The following is a 15,555-nucleotide window of genomic DNA, read 5'->3' as shown; positions in this document are numbered from 1 at the left end:
GTCTAAGCGGCTGAGGGGGAAAAGGAAGGGGCCTGAGGCTGTGAGGAACGGTGGGCGTTGAAGGCCAAAACAGCTGGAGGGCCCAAGTTTGCCCAGTCCTACCCTAGAGCCAAAGAGCGCGGAAGCCTCAGCAAACTAACACTCTCAGGATTCCATAGCATTCAACCACGGTCGTTAAAAGTGGTGTCAAACTGAATGAAGTCTGCAGGGTAGATGGGATCAGAGTCATTGCCGGCTCCCTGCCCGCCCACGTGCTATTGAACAACCTGGAGGCGAAATTGCGCCCTGTCTCTTTAAAAGGCGGGGCGGAAGGAGGCGGGACTTAGACGCGAACCTATATAAGGCTTCTTTCACTTTAAGGAACAGAGCTGGGAAAGTGTCCTTTTCCGGCAACAGAGGCCTTCCCGTACGTCCTCGCTTTACGGCTGACAGGTAGTGATGGCGCCGCCTGGCGGAGGGGGATTTGTGCCGGGCCTAGACTGCAGGAGGGGGTTCACACGTTCCTATAAACCCGTGTTTAGGTGGAAGCACACTCCCCAATCGACTCCCTAGCGGGTAGATCCCTTTCAAATGACATCATTTGTGCCTTGTGTGCAGGCAGGATGATGCTGGGTTCATAACCATAAGGGTCAGGCTCCTTGGGTGCATCTGTACTGTAGAATTAATGCAGTTTGACTTTAACCGCCATGGCTCAGTGCTACGGAATCCTGAGTGTTTGATGAGTCACCAACACTTTTAGAGAGATAATAAAGACCTTGTATGATTAGAACTCTCTGAATTCCATTCCATTGAGCCATGGCAGCTAAAGTGGTATCAAACTGCATCAATTCTGCAGTGTAGATGCCTTGTCCTTTCATGCAAATCCATTTTTCCGTGATGTCCTTAATCACCTGCTTGGAATATGCCCCTTAGAAATGTCTGCATCTTTTGTTAGCTAATATTAGTTGTCATTATTTGATGTCGAAATAAAGACATTTATATTGAAGGATAAAGTGTTGTAATAATGCTTTCATTCCAAATTCCATCTTCAATTACAATTAGATGATATGGGGTTCAAAAAAGGCATCCCTGTGCATTGCTCTTGAGGTCAAATTCCAAAGTTGCAAATCTCTCTTCAAGTTTCTCCTGCAGTTTTGTGATGCTTCTCTATTTGGAATTTTAAATAATGTTAAAGTTGCATAATTTTGTTCTGATAATTGCAATATTTATGTTCTGCATGTTTTTGATTGTATGGTTTTTGGCCACAGCAGGCATGTAGCTGGGGGGGGGGGGGGGGGGGGGCGCTCGGGGGGCTTCACCCCCCCCCCCCGAAATTCTCATGGTGGTTCGCGAAAAGGCCTTACTGGTGCATTATTTAAACTGTTATGTTTATTCATATCATGATCTGATCACCATACTCAATATATCCCATATGCATGGGGGTATTGGGGTAATAATACAAAAGGTTTGCTAGGGTAGACCCTCTTTCACTCAGACTCAGCCCCCCCCCAAAACCCCCCCTGAAATTTTTTTAGCCCCCCCCCCCCCCCCCCGAAACGAAATCCTGGCTACGGGCCTGGGCCACAGTGATCCATGCCTTTGAAGACTGTTCAGAAGCTTCAACTGGTCCAATGGGCAGCAGCCAGGTTGCTCACCAGAGCGGCGTACAGCTCCACTGGCTGCCGGTCTGCTTCCAAGCACAATTTAAAGTGCAGTCTTTAGCCTATAAAGCCCTAAATGGTTCCAGCCCAGCTTACCTGTCCAAATGTATCTTCCCCATGAACCACCTTGGAGATTAAGATAGTCTGGGGAGACCCTGTTACGTGTCCCACCATCCTCATAAGCTCGTCTGGTGGGGATGAGAGACAGGACATTCTCAGTGGTAGCCCCTCAGCTGTGGAACTCCCTCTCAGCCTCCCTCCCCCCTCCCACCTAGCCTTTAGCAGGAAAGTAAAAACCTGACTCTGGGATCAGGCATTAGAAGAATACCGCAGTGCAATAACAAACTGGAATATGTGCAATGATAACGGAACGGCCTTTGATTATGATTTTTGGATGGCATGATTTAACACTGAATGTAATGATTTTAAATGTTTAGTGTGTATTTTAATTCAATTGACTTTAAGCTTAATGTTTGTATATGTTCCAAGGATTGAATAACTGCCATATGTAAGCCTCCTTGAGTCCCCTTCGTGGTAGAGAAAGGCAGGGTATGAATTGTTGTTGTCCATTCGTTCAGTCGTCTCCGACTCTTCGTGACCTCATGGACCAGCCCACGCCAGAGCTCCCTGTCGGCCGTCACCACCCCCAGCTCCTTCAAGGTCAGTCCAGTCACTTCAAGGATACCATCCATCCATCTTGCCCTTGGTCGGCCCCTCTTCCTTTTACCTTCCACCTTCCCCAGCATAATTGTCTTCTCCAGGCTTTGCTGTCTCCTCATGATGTGGCCAAAGTACTTCAACTTTGTCTCTAGTATCCTTCCCTCCAATGAGCAGTCAGGCTTTATTTCCTGGAGGATGAACTGGTTAGATCTTCTCGCAGTCCAAGGCACTCTTAGCACTTTCCTCCAGCACCACAGCTCAAAAGCAGCTCAAAAGGGTATGAATAAGGATAATAAATAAATAATGTAAGGCTGTGGTGTACTTTGGAGAAAATTGGGGTACACGTTCATAGAATCATAGTTGGAAGAGAATTCGTGGGCCATCCAGTCCAACTCCATATGTAAGCCCCCTTGAGCAGGAAAATCACATTCAAAGCACCCCCGACAGATGGCCATCCAGCCTCTGTTTGAAAGCCTCCAAAGAAGGAGCTTCCACCACACTCCGGAACAGAAAGTTCCACTGCTGAACGGCTCTCACAGTTAGGAAGTTCTTCCTAATGTTCAGGTTAGAAAGCTCTTCCTAATCTCCTTTCCTGTAGTTTGAAGCCATTGTTCCGTGTCCTGGTCTCCAGCGCAGCAGAAAACAAACTTGCTTCCTCTCTATGACTTCCCCTCATCATGTCTCCTCTCAGCCTTCTCTTCTGCAGGTTAAACATGCCCAGCTCTTTAAGCCGCTACTCATAGGGCTTGTTCTCCAAACCCTTGATTATTTTAGTTGCCTTCCTCTGGAGACATTCCAACTTGTCAATATCTCCCTTAAACTGAAGTGTCCAGAATTGGACACAGCATTCCAGGTGTGGTCTGGCCAAGGCAGAATAGAGGGATAGTACGACTTCCCTGGATCTAGACACTATACTCCTATTGATGTAGGCCAAAAGCCCATTGGCTTTTTCAGCCACTGCATCACATTTTTGGCTCATGTTTAACTTGTGGTCCACAAGGACTCTCAAGATCTTTTTCACTCATACTGCTGTCGAGCCAGGCATCCCCCATTCTATATCTTTGCATGTCATTTTTTCTGCCTAAGTGGAGTATCTTGTATTTGTCCCTGTTGAACTTCATTTTGTTAGTTTTGGCCAATCATCTCTCTAATCTGTTAAGATCATTTTGAATTCTGCTCCTGTCTTCTGGAGTATTGGCTATCCCTTCTGATTTGATGTCATCTCCAAACTTGATTATTGTGCCTTCTAACTCTTCATTTAAGTCATTAATAAAGGTGTTGTTGTTGTTACTTTTCCAGGACTGGGATCCAAATTGGTCACAGCCCTGGAAACTATGCAATATAAAAACATATAATTTAAAAACATATTTTCATTCTGTCATTTTAAAATTATTCTTATTCTTATTATAAAACAAAAATCAGTTCTTGAATTAGAAGCTGTTATGGCTGCGTGCATTTCGAATTCAGGAAAGATTTTCTCTCTTCACTCACTCTTAGTACATATGATGTTTACATGATGTTTTATATGATGTTTTATATGATGTGTTGTTGATGGTTTTAACTGTGATAACTGTTTTAATTATGGTTTTGTATATTGTGTGTAACTTTGTATAAGCATTGAATCGTGCCTTTTCTGTAAGCCGCCCTGAGTCCTCCTTCGGGGGTTGAGAAGGGTGGGGTAAAAGTATCCAAAATAAATAAATAAATAAATACATGCTTTGATTTCAATAGGATTTCTCTTATGACAAAATAGGGATTTAAAATGAGTTGCTGTGCTGTGTAGAATGCTGTCCCCAAATTAGACTTTTGTGGTGCGTTGCTCTGCTTGCTCTGCATCACTTGCTGAATTTTAATTTAATGTGGGAGAAAGGATCCTGTGGCATTCAAATTACCTTTCTCTCCTGTTTAGGATTTTATTGTTACTCTCATAAACACTAGGTCATAATTTCTGCATCGAGCTGAGTATTCTTTCTGGGAGGGAGTGGCAAAGCAAACACTGTGCTAATGTTCCTTTTCAGAGAGATGAATGGTAGCAGGTTTGTTAGCTTTGTGGTTTGATGTTGTATTATTTCCCAGAGGTAGGCAGTGTCACCTCTTAACAGCTCCAATTGTTGTTTGCCTTCAAGTAATTTCTGACCCATGGCAACCCTAAGCTGAATCTGTCACATAGTTTTCTAAGCAAAGCTTGCTCAAAAGATTTGCCATTGACTTCCTTTTAGGCTAAGAGAGTGTGGCTTGCTCAGTGGATTTAATGGCAAAGTGGAGATTTGAACCCTGGTCCTGATGGCTTATGGCAGAATTGTAGAATCATAAACTTCAGAGAGACCCCAAGAGCCATTTAGTCCAACCCTATTCTGCAATGCAAGAAGGCGCTATCAATGCACCCCTAGCAGATGGCCATCCAACCTCTGCTTAAAAACCTCCAGAGAAAGAGACTCCATCACACTCCAAGGAGGCAGCTCTTACCATCAGGAAGTTTTTCCTAATGTTTAGGTGGAATCTGTTTTGCCGCAATTTGAATCCATCGCTCCATGTCTTAGTCTCCAGAGCAGTCGAAAACAAACTTGCCCCCTCCTCAATATGACATCATCTCAAATATTTAAACATGGCTATCATGTCTTTTTTCAGCCTTCTTTTTTGCAGGCTAAACAGCTCTTTAAGCTTTTCCTCACAGGGCTTCTCTTCCAGACCTTTGATCATTTTAGTTGCCCTCCACTGGACTTGTTCTAGTTTGTCAGTATCCCTCTTGAATTGTGGTGCCTAGAACTGGACACAGTATTTCAGGTGAGGTCTAACCAACACAGAATAGGACTAGGGCTTCCCTTGATCTAGATGCTATATTTGTATTGATGCAGCCTAGAATCACATTGACTTTTTTCGTTGCCACATTGCACTGTTGACTCATGTTCAGAAACCAGAACAATGCCTCTTCCAGTCTAAAGGCAATTCATGTTTGGGTTTCAGTGTGAATATAAGATTTTATCATTTATTTATTCAGTCAGTCAGTCAAGGAGCTGGCTTCACCAGTATGTTGATATTTGTTTGATCTTTAAATCTCACTTTGTAGGTATCTGCTTTATATTTTTCAGCCATTTTCCCCAGTTTTGAACTGCTTCATCAAACATTGCTGCATGAATGGCAACTGTGGATGACCTAAAGTTTCAAGGTAATGTGTAGAATTACACTTCTAAAGCACCAGATTGGTTTGTGGTTTTCTCATTGGGTTTAATCATGTTCTTTCATTATTATTAAAGTCTAGTTCATAGTTCACAGAGTTATGTGTTAATTGATATTTTTGAATTTGTTTTCTGAAAGCAGTATTGTCAACGTTGAGATTAAGTGCAAATTTCCTTTTGTGGTTAAATATTTCCCCTCTTTAAAAAAAACACTTGGTTTTAGAGGCTCCTCAAAATATATTTAAATTTACCCTTCCTTTTTCAATAGGAGGTGCATCTACACTGTAGAATTTATATTTTGGTATCATGGGAGTTGTAGTTTCACAAGGTCTTTAGCCTTCTTGGTGCTGATGCCTTGCCAGACTACAACTCCCACAATTCCATAGCATTGAATCATGGCAGTTAAAGTAGTGTCAAACTGTATTAATTCTACAGTGTAGATGCACCCTGAAAGAAGTACTGCAATATATTTTGTTTCCTGCATCATGTTTCTTGCTGTTGTTTTTTATGATGTTGTCCCTTAGGTTTTTAACATGTTGAACTGTTTTAATCTATATTTATATTTATATTGTTTTTATGTACGGATTGTATTTTATTATGTGTTTTATCGTTTTGGCATCAAATTGTTGCCTGTTTGTAGCCGCCCTGAGTCCCGTTTTGGAGGTCAAGAAAAGATGGGGTACAAATGTTCCAAATAAATAAATAAATAATAAAGAAGGTATATACTAGTTCAAATAGCCTTTCAATCCTAAGGGTTGAATCCAGGAAGCTAAATTACTTGCTAATTCGGAGTTTAATAGGAGAAAGCAGGTCAGTGTGACACAACTGCATAAGGAGAAGTTAGTGCACTCAAATGAATGCCATCGCTACCTAGGTCTCTATCTATCTATTGAATTTTAGACTTCTAGAAGTATTACAAAAATGATGCAGGAATCCTACTTATTCTGTGCAATTGTATTTATGTAAAGATAACATTTTTGTGTTGGCATTTTATTTTTTAGAATTTGATGATGCCGCCAACTTGTTGGCGGCAAATCCCGATGCTGTCACAATAAGCATTGATGAACCCGAGAAACCAAAGAAAAAGCATGGACATTTGCAAGATTCTGGAAGAGAGGAAGATGATGAGCTATTGGGAACGGATGATTCAGATAAAACTGAGGTTAGATGACAATTCAAGAGTTTTTGACAGTATTAATCCATATCAACTATGTTATTTATTTATTTATCTCCTGCATTTGTACCCCACCCTTCTCACCCCCAAGGGGAGACTCAGGGCGGCCTCACAGCAAGCACCACCGGTGCCATCAAAGTCATAAAAAAATTAAAACAAATTCATCAAAAACAAGACATTAAATAATAGCAGACACTCTTCAGGGTAGTCATCCACAGAACAGAGTTACCATAGGCCAGACTCCAAAAAGTGGTTCTAATGTCAAGTTTAAGAGGCGGATAGATCACTTATATGAACAGAATCTGAAGATATCTCAAGTAGAGAGCCTTTCTAGTCACTCCTATATTTTATTAGCCACGAACACTGAACCAATCTATAAGCAGCCGTGTATTTACAATCATTGATGTATCTGCAATCAATCAGTGCATGAATGCTTTGTGGGGTACTTGTGTTTAAATACATGCTGAAGAGAAATAATGAAATTCAAAATAAGCCCCATGAGAAATGTTTTATGGCCTATTTGCATTCTCTTTATAACACTATAATATATATCTAAATATTTTATTGAAGTTTATGGGCACCAGAAAATTTGTCCAGTGGCAATAGCCTTTCCTCTTAATATGTACCATTTGACTCCCCTGTCATGCTGAGAGAAATACAACTGCTCAATACTTCTTTCCAAATATGAATTAAAATATACTAATAGCTGTAAGTTGAATACGACTTGAAGGCAGACAACAATATCCATGTAACAAGCAGTACAGGTTGAACATGCTTTATTCAGGATGCAAAGTCTGAAATACTTCAAATCCAAAATTCTTCACATGGGTGGCCAAGAGAGTGACGCCTTTGCTTTCTGAAAGTTCAGTGTACATAAATTTAGTTTCATACACAATATTTTTTAAAATATAAGAAATTATCTTTAGTGTATCTAAAACAGAAATGAATTTTGTGTTTATGCCTGCATCCCATTATGAAGAAAGCTCATTATGTAAAGGTAAAGGTTTCTCCTTGACAATTCAGTCTAGTCGTGTACAACTCTGGGAGGTAGCGCTCATCTCCATTTCTAAGCCGAAGAGCCAGTGTTGTCCATAGACACCTCCTAGGTCATGTGGCTGGCATGACTACATGGAGCACTGTTACCTTCCCACTAGAGCGGTACCTATTGATCTCACATTTGCATGTTTTTGAACTGCTAGGTTGGCAGAACAACGGGAGTTCGCCCCGTCCATAGATTCAACCCACCAACCATCCGATCAGCACGTTCTGCAGATTAGAGGTTTAACTCGTTGCACCATCAGGGGCTCATTATGTACATATATGCAAATACAAGTATTCCAATATCTGAGAGAAAAAAATCTGAAATCCAATACACTTTTTATTCCCAAACATTTTGATACTACCTGGATGATTTAGCAGATTTGGAGTGATTTTTTTGCTCCCTGACCAAAAGTTGTTGATCACAGGATGCCCAATCTTTCATTAGAAGCTTGGCTAAGGAAATTGTATGTATATGAAAGTGGTCCTTGGCCTGTGTGTGGGGAAAACCGCCAGTTCACCACATTAGATAAATTGGGAAGAACTGCTGAAAACATTACTTTTGATTTAAAATGCTTTCATGATCTTTTCAAAACCTTTTTCCATATATTGTGCAAAGTAAAATAGTCTGCCATTTAATATGTTAATATTTTATAAGTATTTTTTCTCAACTTCATTTATTTTTAAATCTTTCTTGTTTTCCAGTTGCTTGCTGGGCAGAAGAAAAGTGCCCCATTCTGGACATTTGAGTATTACCAAACATTTTTTGATGTGGATACATACCAGGTTTGTAATCTGCAGTTTTGTCTTTATAGTACTAAACCTTTGTGCTGATTAATTGAGTCTTTTGGCCACCATTTGTAAACAGAAGGATGTATTTTGTTTATGCTTTGAGTTATTTATTTGTATTTATACCATTTATATTTATATCCCACCTTTTTCACTCAAGGTGACTTAAAAGGTTAAGAAAGATACAGCTTAATTGTACATCATATAAAAGTTTACAATACAATGAAATTTTCAATAAAATGAAAAGTATAACCATTGCAAAGAATAACAATGATCATCTCTATTGATAGTTGATGCTTCTCCCTTGCAGTGTGTGTTCAGTCACCAAATTTTCCAGTTTTTATTTTGTTAAATATGATAGAGATGTGGGTTGCTGTTTGTAAGAATAGGAGAGAGATTATTTAGTGATAGGAAACTGCAATGAGGAAAATTTAAAAAACATACACAAGACCATGACAAAGCACTATAACAAGATGAATTATATATTATAATTAACCAAATGTGCCTTTTAAAGGCTAGTAAACGTTAGCAGTTGGTAGCTCTTGGTTCAGGAGTCATTAGCCCTCTACCTTCTTGCCACTATCATTCAGGGAAGCCACCTGTTTTCTCAGTCATTGTTTTCTTAATATCTAGCTTAAGGGTTCCTTCCAAACCAAGGCATAGAGAAGAGGATTTGATTCTGGTTTATGCCTTGATTTGAACAGTGCCCTTAAACTATAATTTCTCCTTTTGGATACAATGGGAAACTAAGAAGATACCTAACTGACCTTGGGAACAAAAGGTGAAAGCATATCTTGTTTCTAAAATAATAAATTGCCTGGATGTTTCATATAGATGATATATTTCATGTAATTAAAATACCTTATTTTCAGATGAATCTTGTACTTTTGTACTGTTTGAAATAGGTCTTGGACAGAATCAAAGGTTCTGTTTTTCCAGTTCCAGGAAAAAACTTTGTGAGACTGTACATTAGAAGTAACCCTGATCTTTATGGTATGTACAGATGCAAACATTGTCAGAAGTCTTTCACACTGAATGCAAATGGATCAATCAGAATAATTTGTCTCTGCCCTTTTGTTCCTCTGATAAAAGGTCCATTCTGGATATGTGCCACCTTGGTCTTTGTCATTGCTATTAGTGGCAATCTTTCAAAATTCTTCATCCATCTGGGACAACCAGCTTTCCATTATGTGCCTGAGTTCCGTAAAGGTTTGTAAAACTATCCCAAATATATCTAATATAAATAACACTATGCAGTACAATTTTTGTTTCTGGGTTATAAATTTCATTTCCTAATTGGTTCTTTCATAAAACCATGGAAAAGGTTTATTAAACTGCAAAAACTTTGTTTTTTGCGGGACATCCTGCAGCACATTTTGCTATAGTTTTCCAATTAATATCTCGTAGAGACTCAACCAATTCAATATAGTTTGTGGCAGCCACAAAAACAAAGTTTCTGGAGTATAACAACTACTTTCAAAGTAAGTACCACACAATTAAACAGGAAATAACACTTTCAAACCAGAAACAGAAAAATTGTCATTTTTTTACATAGTGTAATCAGTGCTAATCCATGTTTTGTTGTCTCAGGTGAAAAGCAAAATGGCACTTCTGTTACCATTCTGTTCCTTATGCAGAAGCTGACTTCACTAACAATTGAATCTGAGTTCAGTGCCATATACTTTGTGGCATATTAACAGACGCAAGAAGCTGTATGCTATATTTCAGAGGAAGGAACTGGCAAACCCACCTCTGAGTATTCCTTGCCTTAAAAACTCTTATGAAATTAATGGTGTGACATAAGTCAATAGACACATGTACACAAAGCATAATAAAGATGCAAAATAGGAACATTACTATATCAGTTTCAGCCACTCCATGGATGAAAACAAACATTTGCTAAGGTGTTGGGTCAGCCTCCGTTGGACCAAGATAAGCTAAATAATAATCTGTCAAAACACATGTGTAACTCAAGAGAAGGATATGTGTTGCCATAAGGTGTATCTTGTTCTATTAAATAAGTAATGTTGCAGTCATGTTAAATCATGCATCCACCAATTTTATATTAAAAATTTGATTTCATGATATAAAGGCATGAAATGAGAAACCAACATCTCAAATTCAGGGATCTAAAAAGCGCAAGAGCCTGTCATAGATTCCTCATGAAGGATATAGCCCCAAACTGCTCTTTTACATTGATTGCTCAAGGTTACTTAGTTGGCCCAAATATTAAACAAAAGTAAATGGATAACACAGAACCTTATTTTAAAAGAATACAGAGGTCATTATCTAGCAGGCAGGAAAAGAAAGATCTGCTATCATACTAGTTTGGCTCTATTAAAAGTCAGATAGGCAAGAAAGAAAATAAAGTCTCCAACCATTGATAACTCATCCTGTGGAAGAATATAAATCCTATCATATCTGACAAGTTTGATATGCTACTCGAGGCTTCCAATTCTTTTAAATTCTTGGTTCCTTAAAAGAAAGTATTTTTGACCAGACTGACATAATTCTCATGTAATTCGTCACTGTTACATGCATTAATCTACTGTTGCTCATGGCTTTATCAATTATCTAGGGGCACTTAGGGATTTTCGGATTAATAACACCTCCGTGGTCTTGAAAGTGGGTCCCTTATGCCAAAATCTTCCATAAGGATTAATAATTAAGAACAGTGTCAAAGAGCAACATGTTTCATCCTGCTTCATAGCAATTCACAGAAAAAATTATATCCATATTACTACTATTTGTACACATATATGCTACACAGTGTGTAATATGTATGCCAACCTGCTTATAGCAGACTTGGAACGCCATTTTGAAGTAAACAGTTATTTTGCTAATATTTACTTTTTTCTAATCAGAACCAACGGAGAAGAGTTATTTAAGAGATTTCATCTTCGTTTGAATAAGTTCCATCATATCATAACTCTGAATTGCTAAAAACATTTTTTAAAGTTGCATTAAAACTGTAGTTGTAAGAGATCCATTGACACTCCATTTGAGATTCTCTTCTGTGATGTGATAGCCTGATTTTTAGTGTTTGATTTTGTCTCTTTTACAGTGTCCATAGCAGCAACAGCTATCTATGCTTATGCTTGGCTAGTTCCTCTAGCTCTGTGGGGATTCCTCATGTGGAGGAATAATAAAGTTGTGAACATTGTCTCCTACTCCTTTCTTGAGATTGTATGTGTTTATGGCTATTCCCTCTTCGTTTACATTCCAACAGCGGTAAGCACAATATAAGTAATTTTTAAGAACAAATGTTAAATTATAGAATGTCTAGAAGAAACAGATAGTTCCTGTTTTGTTCACTTTCCAAATGGGAGGTTAATTGAGTAATTATACTATGTGCAATTTTAAATATGATATTGACAATGCATGTATTTTTCATAACCTTTAAATTATAGTGATTTGTCACCCTTTACTTGGAGGTTTGGCTCAAACTGTAGAATAGCTTACCTGTCCGAATGGATTTCTCCCTATGAACCACCTCGGAGTTTAAGATCATCTGGTTTATACTCTAGTTTCTCTTCAGATTGTAAATCATCTGGGGAGGCCCTACTCTCAGTCCTGCCTCCTTTGCAGGTGTGACTGTAGGGGACAAGAGACAGGGCCTTATCAGTGGTGGCCCCTTGGCTGTTGAATTCCCTCCCTAGGGATATTAGAGCAGCCCCCTCCCTTCTGACCTTCCGTAAGAAAATAAAATCATGGCTTTTTGGAGATCTTGTGAAATAGATAAATATGGAATTATGTGCAATGACTATTGGAATGGCCCAGACTATGACTTTGGATAACGTGGTTAATAGTTGAAGGCATTGTTTTATATGTTTTAATGTATTTTATAATCTTATTTAAATGTTTTTAATTGTACATTGTTTTGGAAGGCATAAAATAAGTGTAAGCCACTTTGAGTGTCCCCACCCCAGGGTGGAAAAAGGCGAGGTAGAAATGTTGTAAATAAATAAATAAGTATCACACAACCTCTGAGGATGCCTGCCATAGATGCAGGCGAAACGTCAGGTGAGAATGCTTCTAGTACAGCCCGAAAAATCTACAACAACCCAGTGATTCTGGCCATGAAAGCCTTCGACAATACATTAAATATTGCATGCTTAGATTGGATGCATAAATGGCATTTATTTCTTTAAGGCAGTGGTTCTCAACCTGGGGCCCCCAGATGTTTTTGGCCTACAACTCCTAGAAATCCCAGCCAGTTTACCAGCTGTTAGGATTTCTGGGAGATGAAGGCCAAAAACGTCTGGGGACTCCAGGTTGAGAACCACTGCTTTAAGGCATGTTATGTTCATCTCAGTGGCTAGTCAGAAGCTGTTGTTTTTGAAGGGCAGTTTCTTGAAAGTGGGTGCTATTTGATAGCCTACTGTGATTTTTCTCCATATCTGTGAATCTGATTTATAAAAGGCTCAGATTATATAGAGTGCACTTGAAATGCCTTTGTCTGCTTCACAAAAGGGAAAGGGATCATGTTGATCATGCATTTCAATATCCATAACTGTGCAAAGTATTGTGGACAGCCATTGCAAGCACAAAGAAAGGGTTTATAAATACGCCTATTCACTTTTCCACTAAATAACACTCAGAAAAATAATATACTTGTATTGGAGGGCAATCTTTGACCAAGGTGTGGATGGTGCTCAATATCACCAGTTCACGATCTAGGACAAGCCAAGTATTATGTTGCCATAAAATGTTACTGGATTAGAACTGGCAAAGACTGGACTTTTTCTCCTTTTTTTCAATTACAGATTTTGTGGGTTATTCCACAGAAAGCTCTCAGATGGGTTTTGGTGGTATTTGCTCTGTGTCTTTCAGGATCTGTATTAGCAGTGACATTTTGGCCTGCTGTTAGAGATGACAACCGAAGAATTGCAGTAGCTACAATTGTGACAGTTGTACTTCTCCATGCCTTGCTTGCTGTCGGTTGTTTGGTATGGCAGAGTTTTCTATCTCTTTGATATATAATTTTCCTTCAGTGAGTTTCCATGTACAGTTAATCCTACAGATGTTAAGAGCTGGCAAGTGTCACAGCAATAAATAAAATGTTACTTTTCTAGTGGTGGAAATTTTCTTAATAGGTATCTAACTTGGCACTAGTAGCCTATTAACCTAACGGCTTGTTGAAGTGTTGAGAAGTCAATATAGAAACAGACTACCAAGCACTTTGCTGGGAATACTTACACCCCATAGCACAAGCTCTGTCATGTTTAAGCTGTTTGGCATCTTTCCCTGAATATTTTAGTTTTGCTAACTTTCAGATATGTATTGACAATGTATTTTTGTTTCATCTCTTGCATATTACTTGTTTTCCAATATCCGCCATTTATACAAGTACTTTCCCAATAATCTTGTGGGGGGGGGGGGGGAATCAAACCTCTTTACTATCTACATAAGAAACATATTGAATGTTTTAAAAATACAGAGTGTAAAGAAGGTTTGTGCATGAGGTTCACAGTTCCTGTATTCTTCTATAATGCAGGCATACTTTTTTGATGCCCCTGAATTGGAAGAATTTACATCGCCTACTGTACATAATGTAACACTAGGAGCAACAAAGGCTCACTAAGGTAAGATGTTGTCCTATCTTTATTGCTATTTCTTTTGTGCTGTTTGGGTAACTGTATTTATTTATTTATTTATTTATTTGCTTCATTTTTATACCGCATTTTTCAGCCCTTAACAGGCGACTCAATGCGGCTGTAGGCTTTAATATCATGTAGTGTTCTTGAGTAGGTATTTCATTAAAAAAATCTGCCACGTGAAATGCCTACTTCACTATAGTATGATGTTTGGGGCAGTTAAAAGTACCAAGGAGTGATTTATTTCAATTAGAAATCATTGATCCACTGCAAAATTGTTGTGCTTGATGAATCTAACACTCAAGGGAGTGTTAATTGTCAAATACACGAAAGTTAGTGAATTCACTGGGAAGAATTAGTGAAGTAATAGCTTAATAAGTTGATTAATTAGTTAATTGAAAGCTCTACAAATATTACACTGGCCAACATACATTTTGGTGCCTCAAATGTTAGACCTGTTTCTGGGTACATTTAACCTGATTACAAAAATGGCAACTTTTTCTCCCTATTACATCTAGTTTTTGAGATACAGAATATATGCCATCTACTAGTCACAATCTACTCACCCCTAAAGAATCATTATAACCATATCTAAAAAACTAGAGCTGATGCAATCCAATGCAGTTTTCTGATCCAGTGCCCCAAATAATCCCAGGAACAGGCCTAAAAACTAAAACGCCAAGAAAAAGATTTTTTGTAGTTGGCCTGTGTTAGAATATAGAATAGATTACTCTTTATTGTAGAAATTAATTCATTAAGTGTATTGTTATTTCAAATATCTATATAGTACTAATACTAAACATTTTACTTTTCTCCCCAGCTATGTCTGTCTCTATCTGTGCAATATCACTTTATTGGGGCTTTCTCATGCTGAATAAAAGAAAAGGGAGTCAAAAGATCTGAAGGAAGCATAACGGAAACATTCTGAACTTCATAGCATATGACACTTGAATGACCGACTGGCCAGTACAGGACTTTAGTTGAAATTCCACTCTTTTGACACAAATGGTGAAATAGATTTCAATTAAATGGAGTCAGTTTCACCTGAAGATTTTATTGTACCTAATTTATGATTTTTTTTAAAAAAACTGTATAATTTTCAGTATTTTAGTGTTTTACCATAGAATAAAATTAATTCTAAGTACTATCATTTCATGTTTATGTTTCTAACTACTTCTTCCAAAAGCCTGGATATTATTCTTTTTCTACAAATTATATTAATATGGGTATCTGCAGAATTTTTGGGGGAGGACCGTAAAGTGCATACCTACAAAATCTGTAAATAACAATCAAAAAGTATAAAATGATTATATGCTGGGGAAGCTATTTAGGTTGCTTTGCTATTCTGTCTTCAAATGTAAATTACTGTAAAAGTCTTATGTCAACCACCATTAAATGGGGGTCCTTAAACCAAAGATATAAACATAGCTAACAATAAATGTTTTTGTTGTGTGTACCTTCAGGTTATTTCCGAATTATAG

The 15,555-nt window shown here is 38.3% G+C and overlaps 1 protein-coding gene across 1 annotated transcript; it reads left to right on the top strand.

Moving 5' to 3' along the window:
• Window positions 1-23: 23 nt before the first annotated feature.
• On the top strand, window positions 24-15,526 carry YIPF1 (Yip1 domain family member 1). Its single transcript, XM_060773541.2, has 10 exons — window positions 24-432; window positions 5,390-5,466; window positions 6,478-6,638; window positions 8,394-8,474; window positions 9,383-9,470; window positions 9,570-9,686; window positions 11,542-11,708; window positions 13,244-13,426; window positions 13,975-14,062; window positions 14,895-15,526. Exons 2-9 carry the CDS (start codon window positions 5,436-5,438, stop codon window positions 14,059-14,061), a joined length of 915 nt encoding a protein of 304 aa, XP_060629524.2. The 5' UTR covers window positions 24-432; window positions 5,390-5,435; the 3' UTR covers window position 14,062; window positions 14,895-15,526.
• The last annotated feature ends 29 nt before the right edge of the window (window positions 15,527-15,555 follow it).

The sequence above is a fragment of the Anolis sagrei genome, chromosome 4 (assembly GCF_037176765.1).
Source record: "Anolis sagrei isolate rAnoSag1 chromosome 4, rAnoSag1.mat, whole genome shotgun sequence".
Taxonomy (NCBI): Eukaryota; Metazoa; Chordata; class Lepidosauria; order Squamata; family Dactyloidae; genus Anolis; species Anolis sagrei.
The sequence above is the reverse complement of the archived record's forward strand: the minus strand, read 5'-3'. Positions and strand labels throughout refer to the sequence as shown.

Excerpts from the sequence above, each read along its gene's own strand:
- YIPF1 (XM_060773541.2), top strand. The coding sequence starts at position 5,436 with ATGGCAACTGTGGATGACCTAAAGTTTCAAG. Across the intron at positions 9,687-11,541 it reads TGTGCCTGAGTTCCGTAAAG|TGTCCATAGCAGCAACAGCT; the intron begins GTTTGTAAAACT and ends TCTCTTTTACAG. Across the intron at positions 11,709-13,243 it reads TCGTTTACATTCCAACAGCG|ATTTTGTGGGTTATTCCACA; the intron begins GTAAGCACAATA and ends TTTCAATTACAG.